This window comes from Paramisgurnus dabryanus, chromosome 6 (genome assembly GCF_030506205.2).
Source record: "Paramisgurnus dabryanus chromosome 6, PD_genome_1.1, whole genome shotgun sequence".
Lineage (NCBI taxonomy): Eukaryota > Metazoa > Chordata > Actinopteri > Cypriniformes > Cobitidae > Paramisgurnus > Paramisgurnus dabryanus.
In genome coordinates this window covers 19,845,179-19,858,184 of record NC_133342.1, presented here as the reverse complement: position 1 = coordinate 19,858,184, position 13,006 = coordinate 19,845,179, and the positions used below count along the sequence as shown (strand labels likewise).

The 13,006-nt window shown below is 37.8% G+C and overlaps 1 protein-coding gene across 18 annotated transcripts in view; it reads left to right on the top strand.

Moving 5' to 3' along the window:
* The window catches only part of dlg1b (discs large MAGUK scaffold protein 1b), a 90,340-nt gene that overhangs the window by 20,131 nt on the left and 57,203 nt on the right, over positions 1–13,006 (top strand). For 2 of the 18 annotated variants that reach the window (XM_065275864.2, XM_065275863.2), the window contains exon 1: positions 4,856–5,520. The exons of 15 other annotated variants lie outside the window; for them this stretch is intronic. In XM_065275864.2, coding sequence (XP_065131936.1) covers positions 5,248–5,520 — 273 coding nt within the window. In that variant the 5' untranslated portion in view covers positions 4,856–5,247. Of the gene's footprint in view, positions 1–4,855; positions 5,521–13,006 lie in introns of those variants that run through there. One more of the 18 variants, XM_065275873.2, reaches the window with a different exon arrangement.

Below are 13,006 nucleotides of genomic sequence, written 5' to 3'. Positions count from 1 at the left end.
TTGCTGAATTATGCATTTAGTGGCTCAGAGATAGGACTTGGACACAATATATGTTTATCTAAAAATACAGAGTTCATGGCCAACAACCTGCTGGTCAGCTCTGATGGAGAAATCTTTCATGTATTGACAAGATAAACTCTGTCTGGTAAGATAAATACTCAAAAGAGCAAACTGTCCTGATTCAATAAACAGGGTTGTGTGCTATTTGCAATGACTGCTTTTAGTTTAGACAGTCTGTATTAAGTGCTTTATTGTTTTACCTTTGGCTTGTAGTAAAGATAATGAAAATGTGCATCTGTTTAAGTTATTAGTTGCTGTTCCAGATCTCAGAGGAGACATGTTGTGGTGTGATGAGAGGTATGGCTGCTGGAAAGAGACAAAGTCCTCATGTGGTTTTCTTGTATGTGTCTTGATAAAGCCTCCACCTCTTAAACCAAACTCGTGGGTTAAATTTAACGGTTTTGGGATGTTTTGAGCAGGTTTGGAATTATTATTTTGCAGTTGGATGTGAAGCCTATTTCACATACGAATGAATTATTGTCTTCATGTAATTACCCCCACTTTATCTGTGTAATCTGATTTCTCCCAGAGCAACCATTTTTTTTACTTTATCTCATAATGTCCTTCCTGCAGAGATCGTATTGTTTCACAGATTTAACATGCAGTGTTGGTCTGATCATGGGACTGAAGAAAAGGGAAGCGTTGCTTTGTTTACGAGAAAGCTGTTTTGTGTATCATGGGAGTTGATTGGGATGGAGGACTCTCATGTGATCTGTAGTGTGCAGATGCTGACATCTCCATTAGGACCATGCAATGTCTTCCCTGTTCACCGATCTGCTCACAGATCTGCCCACAAACAGATTCATTGTGAGAGTTGTCATGGGATTTGCAGCTCAGATAATATATTCCCTATCAGACAAGCCCCATAGTCAGCAAAATAGGGACTGTGGGAATTCTTACTCTGTGTTCTCTTGAGGCTTTTTGTGTACTTTGTGTTCATTTTATAAGTTAAAAAAAATTGTTTAGTTAATTTATAATGTTACTAGCACAGAAAACTCCCTTTATGCATTTTGATTTGATTCGTGTCACATGGTGGTTTTGTGAAGTTTTGCAAATAAAATAAAAAATTGTATTTGTTAGGAGTGCACTTTAAGTATTTTGCTTTACTCTAGTAGCTTCATACCGTATGGCTTTACATACTAAAGGTCTAAATTATGTTGTAAAATTATTGACAGGTGATGATGCAAGATGAACATTTGGCAGATGCTTTTATCCAAAGCGACTTTCAGTGCATTACAAGGAACACAAGGTGTTTTTGTCAATTTGTGTGTTCCCTGGGTTCAAACCCATGACCTTTTGTGCTACTAACTCAATGATCTACGACTGAGCTGCACAGGAACGTATGTACCTCAACTGCACACAGTGTTGTAGGAGTTAAAAGCAAATTAGTGCCACTTTTCTTCTGTTAAAGTTGTGTAGTTTAGAATTTATCTGTGTCATATGAGAAATGCACAGTGTATCTTATGTAATGGTGTAAGAATATATGCAAATCCCAAACCTATGGCATTTGTTAATGCGGTAAAGATTTAGTCCACAGGGTGGAGCTGTGTGCATTTATTTCACAGGCAGCAATGTGAACACCTGTCTGCCCACCGCTGCAGATGTAGAACAGACTGACATCCATGGATGAAGAGGATTGCAGTTAGGTCTATGATTAGTTCAGCCTTGCTCACAATTTAAAAATAAGAATTTGATTAAAAACAAGAATTTGAGGAAGGATAAATGTAATCTATGCTTTTTACATTGCTGGGGTAGTGATAACAAGGGTAGTGCTAAATGAGTTATCAGAGGAAGTGCTTACATGCTCATTAGTGGCTAAAAATAAGAAAGGATATATTTCATTCGTTCATAATGAAGCGGACCCTCCCTAAATCAGTCAGAACAATCTGTGCCATAGTAACAACCTGAAGTTGTTTTTCAAAAAATATCTGCACAAGGAAGAATACAAGCTGTAACTAAATTCATAGCTACAATCATGAATATTATTAAAACTGGACAACGATATCCGTTGCAGTTGCACAAATGAAATGAGATTGATTAACGTTGGATTGTAAAGTATGTTGGTGGTAATGCTACACACTTTCAAAAGATTGTCACACTCTCTGTTAATTCTATAGTTCAGGTGCTTCCTTTTTTTTCGCAGTTACAGCTTGTAGCTTCAAAGGAAAACTTAAAGAAATCACTGAATCATGGACTAACACCGTGTCCTAACTACTTGCAATGTGTAAAGATTGTAGCGACAAGCAATTTGACTGTCCACACCAGACACGATGCGACAACATGTGACAAAATCAATCAAAAACCACAGCCAATAAATAAATTATACACAATTTAAACATGATTAAAATTGATACTGAGTTACTGAAACAATCTCTTATAAAAATATACTTGTTTGTTCACGTTCACTTAGCAGTTTATACATTCTTGTTTCTATTTAGTGATTTTCAAGATCCGAGTTAAATAGTTGTATTCATTGTTGTTTACAGGCTACAAAACTGGAAAAACAAAGTGATATTCAAACTCCCAACATCAAACTTTTAACATAATAAAGCACATAAACCGTACCTGAGACAATAGCAGATTTGTGTTGTTGTCCTAGCAGCATCATCGCAGAGAAATAGAAATTAGATTAAAATATAAAATACACATTTTATTGCATGTCGCATGTAGTTAGGATATACTTTCTTAAATAAACATAAGATTAAGTCCTTTCTCAGACTTTTGACACTATGCCTAGCACCTAAAATTGTATCTTTAAAATAAGACTAATTATGTCTGTATACATTTGTGCCATTCAAAGTGATGTATGTTATACGCATCTTTGTGATGCACCATATGAATGTTCATATCAACAATAACTGTGAATGGGCTTTGCCAATGTTAGTTGCGTGCTCACAGTAAGTGACGCATACATGTAACTAAAATGGCAGGATCTGAGTCACACTGTAATAGTGAGACAAAGACAACCAAAGTAAATTGGTTTATTTGGCGCTAGTATAGTACTGGCATAGAACACCACTACTGGCATAGTACACCACTTCAACATTTATTCCTTGTAATGTGTTGAGAAAATTCACTGTTAAATTTTATTGTAATATTTTACCTTAAAGGTGGGGTGCATGATCTCTGAAAGCCAATGTTGATATTTGAAATCACCTAAACAAACACGCCCCTATTCCAATAGAATCTGAACCTTCTCTTGATAGACCCGCCTCACAAATACACAACCCAGGCAATGATGTTGGTTAGTAGACACGCCCCTTACTGCTGATTGGCTACAAGTGTGTTTTGGTACTCAGCCCGACTCCCTTTTCCAAAGTGTTTTTCAAAAATCCTGCACCCCGCCTTTAAATTCCCCCTGTAGAGCTAAAGCAACTGTCCTGTGATCGTTTCAGCATTGAGTCTTTGCGGCATCCACAATTAATATCTATGACTCGTATTTCTGATCCACTCGTCCAGCTTTGATGATGTGATTGGTTACATGTTTGTGTAAAACCGAGGCAATTTCAAACCATTATTTTGAGTAAACTCAAATTTTATTAAAATTCTAAGTAATGGTATTGAATATTGAATGTGCACATGGTTTTTCTTAAAGCACATTAAAAACATCACATAGACATATATAAACAACCATAAAAAATAAGTTTTTTACCACAAGGGGACTTTAAGAGAAACACCACCGTTTTTCAATATATATTATGTTCTTACTTCAACTTAGACGAATTAATACATCCCTATCCTTTTTAAGTGCGTGCAATTTTAATCTTTGTACAGCTGGTCGTGAATGTGTAAACATTTAGCCTAACCCCATTCATTCCTATAGCTCCGAACAGGGATGAATTTAGAAGCCAACAAACACTTCCATGTTTTCCCTATTTAAAGACTGTTACATGAGTAGTTACAGGAGTAAGTATGGTGGCACAAAATAAAACTTTTGTTTGGAGCCATAGGAATGAATGGGGCTAGGCTAAATGCTACACATTCAAGAAGCGCTGTACAAAGATTAAAAGTGCACGCATTGAAAAACAATAGGTATGTATTAATTCATCTAACCTGATTTAAGAGCATAGTAAAATATTGAAAAAAGGTGTTGTTTTCCTTTAAATTTATTGGATTAACGGTGCGCTGACAGAATATAGCGTCATATATGCGGATGTTGTGATGACCGAGTGCAAAAAGGATCTGTTTAGCTGTAGGGATTAGATTAGTGTGAATGTCAGTATTTTGCTACATCCCTTTCAGCTTGACTGCTGATTTAAAATTTTCCTCAAGCAAAGTCATTGGAGACCCTCCCCCATGTTACTGCCTTGTTGCCCAGTGACCTGAGTGATTTTTCTTGCGTGACTGTTCTTATTAGACATTATGAAAGGCAAATGACAGGAATAATTGGCCTAAATGAACACACGAAGCATGTTCTGGCCTTAGACTTATTCTCCATATGTTATGGATTCGGACACTATTTTGAAAAGGTCACAACCACACTGTCCAGACAGATGCCAATGAAATCTTGTCGTCTTATTGGCCAATTTTTGAGCTCCCCCTCCCCCCGTTTCTTTCCTCCCTGTAAACGTGCAGGAAGTCACTCTGTTATTGCTCCTCCTCCATAGATGGCTATGCACCGGAGTTTGTTCGTGTGCCGTTCCTCTGCCTCACTGGATGTTTTTTCTCTCTCTCAATGTGCTGAATGACGTAGAGCACCCACGTTAAGAATGAAACTGTCTCAACCCAAGTCCTTTTAGACGAAGCCCATGTGACAAACCCCACGCGCTGCAACAGCTTTAGCTTCCCCTCCCACCTTCCTCTCTCCTCCTCTTCTCTCGCTCTCCTCACTTCTCACAGTGCGTTGTGCTTACTGTGGCATTCTCCATCTCTCTTTTGGAAAAGAGCCGGCTTTATGATGTTCATCTTGTGTGATGGAGAGCTTTAACTGAAAAAGCCGAAAACTGGATATAGATGTGGAGATGCTCAATGTAAGCATCGCCGGTGAAGAAGGCAGCCTAGAAGACTAGTAGGAGGACAGAGGGGCATTTTTCATTGTGAGCAAGTGAAGCAGAAGAAAGGCACTGAGAGACACAGAAGGGAGCAGAGACGACGGAGAGGGAGAAGTGTGGACAACTCACTGGATGAAGAAAGCAGACTGGCTGTCCCTTCCCTGGCGTGATGGAGTGAGACGAGGAATGAGGGTGGATGGTGAGAGCGGGCAGCAGCAGCAGCAGTGGAGGGGCTGGAGGAGGAGGAGGTTCGGGGGGAGGTGGTGGAGCAGGAGGTGGCCGGAGAGGCAGGAGCAAGTATCGCTCGAGGAGGCGATTCTCCGGCTCCTCTGTGGCCGAGCGGCTCAGCTGCCATAGCGGCGACAAAATGTCGCCCAGCATCAAGAAGTTGGACTGTTTCTCGCCCATGCTGTGTCACTGCAAAGTGGCCTGTACGAACAGCACCATCTCACTCATGTTTGGATGCAAGGTGGGTGGCAGAGCTCAATTGCTGCTCTGTTTCACGATTTTTGGTTTTAAGATTGATGATAGGCTGTTAAAGCATTGCACCTCCAAGTTTACCCAATAGTTGCTGCCTACAATTTAACCAGCTGTAAGAAATGCCAAAGTGAAAGAGACTGAACAGCAAGCCACATATAAAATCAACTGATGAGATAAGAGGAGTTGTCTTAGAGCACTCCTGTATAGACAAAAGTAGGGATATATAGGCTATGTTTAGTCGTAGGAAGCGTTAGGCTTCTGGTATTAAGGTACTTTGAGCACCCTAAACCAAGAGCTGTCAGTGCATTTGGCAGTGTTGTCTTTCCCCAGGTGACAGTTCTTTCTCTTTTAATCAGTCATTGGCTTATCTCTGCTCAGACTGTAGTTAACACTCTCTGCTCTCCAGTAATCTCTCGCTCTGATGGATATTGCATGCATTTCAGTGTATTAGCTCAGGGTAAAGCGTCACAGTAATATGTTAAAGACAACCTTATCAATTCAGTCAAATCTTCACTTACACTTACTGGGTTCACTTGCTTGGATTTTTATACTGAAGTGTTACATATACATTTAGTCATTTGGCAGATGCTTTTATCCAATGTGACTTACAATGCATTACAAGGTATACATTTTATTGGTATGTGTGATGAACCCATGGCCTTTTGCACTGCTAAGAAAATGCTCTACCTGCTGAGCTACAGGAACACATTTAACACAGAATCATACTGTGGCTAGATTACACAACCCTGTGCAGAATCAGTAAAAAGTTATTGAGCCATTATTTAAAATGGGAATTTCTATTTATTTACTAATATTTGTGAACTTTTGGAATAAGTAGTACACAATTGCTAAAAATATAAGTGTTTTTTTTTGTTGATATTTTAGTACAAAAATCTTATATAGTGTGGCCACATTATTTTATTGTCATATCAAAATATATTATTTTGTAACTAACTAAAAAAATAGAAGCGTTTCACTGAAAGAGACCTTTTGTTTTAATTAACCTTTGGCCTCTGTCATGACTGCTGTCCACATGTTGCCGTATAGTGTCCCATGTCACTTCAAATGATGGCATTAAACTCTCATATCCTTATTGCACAGCCCATAGGATTACATGTCATCTGCTCTGCTTGGGGTTTATGTTCAGTTTGAATTCATTGTTAATTTGATTGAGATTCTCACTCAAATGTATTTGAGTGCAAACTCGAAATACCACAAGATCATTGTAAACTTAAGTGATTACCAGAGCTCTTCTCAAAGTGTCATGAAGAATTTAAGCTGACCATGGCAATATTTTTTAGTAAGGTTTAAAAATATAAAACTTGAAGTTAGACGTTTTCAATTCTATCTCGAAAAAGTGCTTATCTTCTGTTTATTTAAATCACTTGGCAAAAAAAAGATTAGAGTTTAAGACATTTTTTGTCGCTTGTAACAGGATATAAATATACAGTTGTGCCCAAAAATGTTCATACCCATGCCAATTGTTTAATTCTGGTGAATTTTCTGGTGAACATTTGGCTGGAAAAACACACGAAAGACTGTAAGATATTGTGTTAGGGATAAAATGAAAATTATTAACTTTTTTTATTAATGTTTTGACAAGATTTCCCATGTCAAAAATTATTCATACCTTTTCTTGATAATCGATGATTTCCGCTGGGATTTTGGACCACTACTCTTTTGCATAGATCTCCAGGTCCTGAAAGTTAGAAGGCTTCCATCTCTTTGGTCTTAAGTTCTATCCACAAATTCTTATTTGAATTCAGGTCTGAACTCTGGCTTGGCCACTCTAAAACGTTGATTTTGTTCTCTGCCAGCCATTTCTTGACCACATTTGCTGTGTGCTTTGGATCGTTATCTTGTTGGAATGTCTACTGCGTGCCCAGGTGAAGTTTGTCTTCATATTGTCTGATGTTTTGCTTCAGAATTTTAATGTAGTCTTTTATTCATGATGCAACTTTTTATAAGGTTGCTTGGCCCACGTACTGGCTGAAAAACAATCCCAAAGCATCATGTCCCCACCACCATGCTTGACCTTGGGGATGGTGTTCTTTGGGTTGAATGCTTCACCTTTTTTTCTCCAAACAAAAGTCCCATTCCTATTTCCAAACAACTCAATTTTGTCTCATCAGACCATATTCAATGACAAAAAGGATTCTTCCTTGTCTAGGCGAGCTTTTGCAAAGTCTAGACGAGCTTTTTCTTGAAAAAGGTTGGTGTCCATGAAGGCCAGCCTTGAGCTTGTGCATTGTCCTCTGGAGTGTCTGACTTAAAAAAGTTGTTACTAGCATAATTTAAATTATTCAGGATGGCGTTGCTTGTGATTCTTGGATTCTTCTTAGCAACCCGCACTACCATTCTTGCCAATGCAGGGGTCACTTTTGGCTTCATACCAAGTCCTTTTAGATTTTCTACAATGTAAACTCTTGAACTTTTTAATAATGCTTTTCACAGTGGCAACTGGTACTTAAAAACATTTGGAAATACCTTTTGTAGCCTTTCTTTTTTTGGGAGCACCCATGCGCAAACGAAGGTCCACGCTAAGCTTCTTGATTTTACCCCTAACTCGCAGTTGACCAGAAACTGAACTGAATTTATAGTTGATTAGAGTGCTCTAGAACATGCCTAAAGTGAACATACTAAACTGTAAACTGAATTTTAAATGGTGCAGAAGGTTGCATTTTCAGAGAATTTTGTGATAAGATCTGGGGTATGAATAATTTTGCATATGCAACATTTTGTCATTGTATAAAAAAAGAGAAAGAATAACTAATATTTTTTATTAATATCACTAATATGACTTCTAGTCTGTGCCCACCTTCTTGTGTCATTACCAAACCAGTTTCCTAATTACCAAATAAAAAATCGGCATAATAATTTTTTGCCTGGGTATGAATAATTTTGAGCACAACTGTACATATTCAGGTGTGGACAGGTTGTTAAATTGATTTACAAGTAATGCCTGTTTACCATGAATTGTAATACAAAAAAATTGAGTTGATATCATTTTTCACATTAAACTGGAGGGGAAAACAGCAGTCTGACAGTGATGTATGAGAGAGGCTGTGCTTGCCGTTGAACCGCTGCTTGCGTAAATACTAATTTCTTATTCAGTTGTCCTTTGTTCCAGAACATATTGGCTAAATGTATAGCTTCTATTTTTTAAGAGTTTATGATCGCCTTGGTAGCTTCCTTCTCTCATTCGCTTTCTGTCTTTCTGCCATGATCTATCGATCTAACAATGACAAGACGGATCTATAACTGTACCCCATCTATCAGCAGGGCAATGTCTCAGCATGTCAACACAGTTAACCAGAGGGACATGTGTAACACTCATGAAGATTCAGTTTTATAGTCATTAGGGAATTTAAATGCTGGTAAATTTACCCACCATTGGTATTTTGTATTTTTCACCAGTTCCCTCCCCGTGTTCTGTAGGGTCCAGCTTCTTTGGTCAGCTATTCATAAGATTCTCATTTTGATTGGATAGACACATGGTGCTTTCATATATCAAGCACATTAAAAGTTGCATGTTAAACTGGGTGCAGTTGTTTTGTGTGCAGTGTCATGTTCTTTATGTCAGGAAGAGTCATATGAAAGAGAAATGGCTGAGTGGATGGACTTAAGCTGCATGCTCTTGTCTGGACTGTCAGACCAATGGCACAGTTGTAGCATCTGATCACACAGATGGGGTGATTGCCCAAATGCCATGTCATGTCACCCCACTCCAGATTTTGTTGTTAGACTCATTTACCAATTATTTTCTTTCAGCACTGGGACTGATGGCTTGTGTACGGATTTAGTTACAAACAATCTGGCAGCATCACTTTACAATATTAGCATTTGGTCACCCTTTTTAACCGCAGGACTCTGTGTCCACCACACTTGTCACTTTATGAATTAAGACTGATTATGATGAGATGAGGTGCATTATGTAATTGTTGCAATATATTATTATTTTTAATCAAACATGTACTCATAGCACTTGTTTAATGTCTATATTGCTGTTTTATTACCACTATTAAGACATTTTATATTTTAAATGTACCAGAGGTCAAATTAATAATCTTTTGTTTCATCAATACATCATGGCACTAGATGCCTCCCTATATAACTGAAGAGAAAAGCCTGTTTACTGGATTTCTTTATCCTACTCCTAAAGGATGAGCTGATGTTCTAGTGAGTGGGATGCTGCCAGTGTAATTTGGAGAAATCCTTTAGAGAAACATGTAAACTAATTCTGCCACTTCATAGCTAACTTCACTGCCCTCGGATATTGCTAACTTATAAATGATGAAAAATGCATGCTCTAATACGAAAGAATTACTAAATTTAAAGTTAATTCTTCACAGAACATGTTTATTGGAAAACTTAGCAACTAAAGCCGCGCTCATAACACAGGTTTTTCATCCTGAATTTCCCCTTTTTTCCATTTCTAAGAATTTGAGGAAAAATTGGGTCTAGGATCTTGATCGGTTCCGATGTGACGTTTACTGATGAAATCTCACACATTCTGATGTGCTCGCAAGCAAACATGTTTGATATTTAGAATTTTAAACCGGGATGATCCCATCAGTACTTTCACAATAGCCACTGAGAGACAAAGGTGAATCACTGACCTTTTTAAATAGGGACTACTAAACAACCAGCTGTTCATGTCCAGTTGACCGTGGAAACGGAGAAACTGCTTGTGAAAGTGTGGCAACACAACTTTCTGTGAAATCATGACTATTCCGTTAAAAACAAGCTGAGGTGAAATTGGCTTTTTTAACACACCTGCTGAGTGTAAAAAGCTGCTAGCGTAAGCTAGCTAATATAATGATAATAATAACAGTCTCTATTCGTTTACATCTGCTTCCCCGTGAGGTGACGTGAAGCGCTTTCTCTGGCATGATAATCTTACTAATATCTTGTAGTGTGTGTTGTGCCACATTTTTTGTTAAATCTTGTAGTGTGAGCATATTTCAGAATTAAAGGATTAGTCCACTTTCTTAAAAAAATCCAGATAATTTAGTCACCACCATGCCATCCAAAATGTTGATGTCTTTTTTTGTTCAGTCGAGAAGAAATTATTTTTTTTGAGGAAAACATTCCAGGATTTTTCTCATTTTAATGAACTGTAATGGACCCCAACACTAAAAACTTAACTCAACACTTAACAGTTTTTTTCAACGGAGTTTCAAGGGACAGTAAATGACCCCAAACGAGACATAAGCATCTTACCTAGCTAAACGATTGTCATTTTTGACAATTTTTTTTTTAAAATATGCACTTTTGAACCACAACTTCTTGTCTATCTCCGGTCCTGTGATGCGCCAACGCGACCTAACGTAATTGCGTAGTGACGTAGAAAGGTCACCTGTTACATATATGAAACGCACATTTGCGGACCATTGTAAACAATAAACTGACACAAAGACATTAATTTCATTTGACATACAACAACTTCTGAACGGTCCTTTTTCTCCACACTTGTAAACACTGGGGCGTAGTTTCGCATACATCTTCCCTGACCTCTTGATTTGATGACGTATTGCGTGAGGTCGCGCTGGCGCATCACAGGGCCGAAGATAGATGAGAAGTTGTGGTTTAAAAGTGCGCTTTTTTTATTGTCAAAAATGACAATTGTTTCGCTAGATAAGACCATTATGCCTCATTTGAGATTGTTTACAGTCCTTTGAAACTCCATTGAAAAAAACTGTTACGTGTTGAGTCAAGTGTTAAGTGTTGTGGTCCATTAAAGTCCATTAAAATGAGAAAAATCCTGGAATGTTTTCCTCAAAAAACATAATTTCTTCCCAACTGAACAAAGAAAGACATCAACATTTTGGATGACATGGTGGTGAGTAAATTATCTAGATTTTTTTTTAAAGAAAATTGACTAATCCTTTAACTTTTTCCCCGCCATTGACGAGATATCTCGTCAATTAAGAGAAAACGCTTCCCCGCCAATGACGAGATTTTCCGTCTTTCCGCAATACCGCTATTATCCACCAGGTCCGCAACTTTTTAAAACCGGAAGTATTGCCCTATGGCAAGCTGCTGCATGTCCGTGTCTGTTTTAAAGATCGCTCTGAATGGGATCTCTATGAAAAGTCCGTCATAAAAACTGCTTTTTGCTCAAAATATAGTGTTTTTGCAAAAACCTACCCATATTCAAAAGCTGATTGCAAAATAACCACTAAAGGTAGGATGAAACGTTTTTTTTTGTTTGAAAGCAGAGGGTCTGTTCTTTCATTTGGTATATTGTATGTTTATATATTTAAAGAAGAACATTTTCTGGAAGGCATTAAACTTTGGTGAAAATCATGAAAAATGCTGGCGCTGGCTGGCAACTTTTTTTAAAAACGCTGGCGGTGAAAGAGTTAAGAGAAGAAAATCTGTCAAGATTCTCATTCATATGTGTTTATTACCCAGATTTAATAATCGGACGGGATTTTTAAAATACTGTAGTGTGAGCCCAGCTTTAGCCAAAAAATTTAACAACTTTCAGTTACCTGGCTTTGGAATCATTTGTCAATGTTTTTTAAAATTTTTTCCTATATAGCATTTTCTTGTGAAAGTGTAGTTAAGTGTCAAAATTATGATGATGATGATTTATATTATTATTATTGTTCTTATATGCGGCCCGTAACCTTCCGTACTATAAATAGGAAGTAAGGGAAAATTAACTCTACAGCTAGCTGGTTGTTATCACAGAATAAATGACGACATAGTGATCAGGACCCGGTTTAAAGCAAAATGGTTTGCATCACCCTAAAGGTAATTATTTGGGTTAATTACCAGGCTTACTGAATATTATCCAGCTTTTTACACGGCTGCTTGCTACATGAGTAAATATACTGTATGGGAAGATTGGGCACACAAAATTGCCTGTTTTTTAGCAGCCTAAGGCTAAGATGCGTGCATTCGGTCTAAACATTTGTAAATAAAATCTAACATATCATTAATTAAGCATTAATTAACTATTAAACTGCACCTGTCAGGAATCCGGATGGTAGGCACTACCCGGATGAGGCTGTGTTATTTGTTTCAGGTGGTTGTTATGTGGGAATAATAAACCACTGAATGTCTACGTGAACCAGTGAAATTAAGCATTCCAGAGCGATGTGTTAAAGAGCTTGTTAAAGAGATGCGTATTAGCTTTTTGGGCAATATGACATTTACGATTTACACCTGGTGGTTGATGAAATGAGTGTGTCATTAGTCAGAGCACTGGGCAGTTAAAAAAAAGTTAAAAAAGGTTTTCTGTGTGCGGAAAACTGTCTACATTTTACATAATTTTTGGGTTGTTTTAAGGTTGCTTGTTTTTTTAAAGCAGTGGTTCTCAATCTGGGGGCCCCTGAGATGGTGCCAGTGGGGCCCCGGTGTAATGACATTTTCTTTGGTGGGGCTACAAAGGGATGACCGTACAGAAGGGGTGGCACACGCTGAAAAAGTTTGAGAACCACTGTTTTAAAGGATGTCGATTTTTG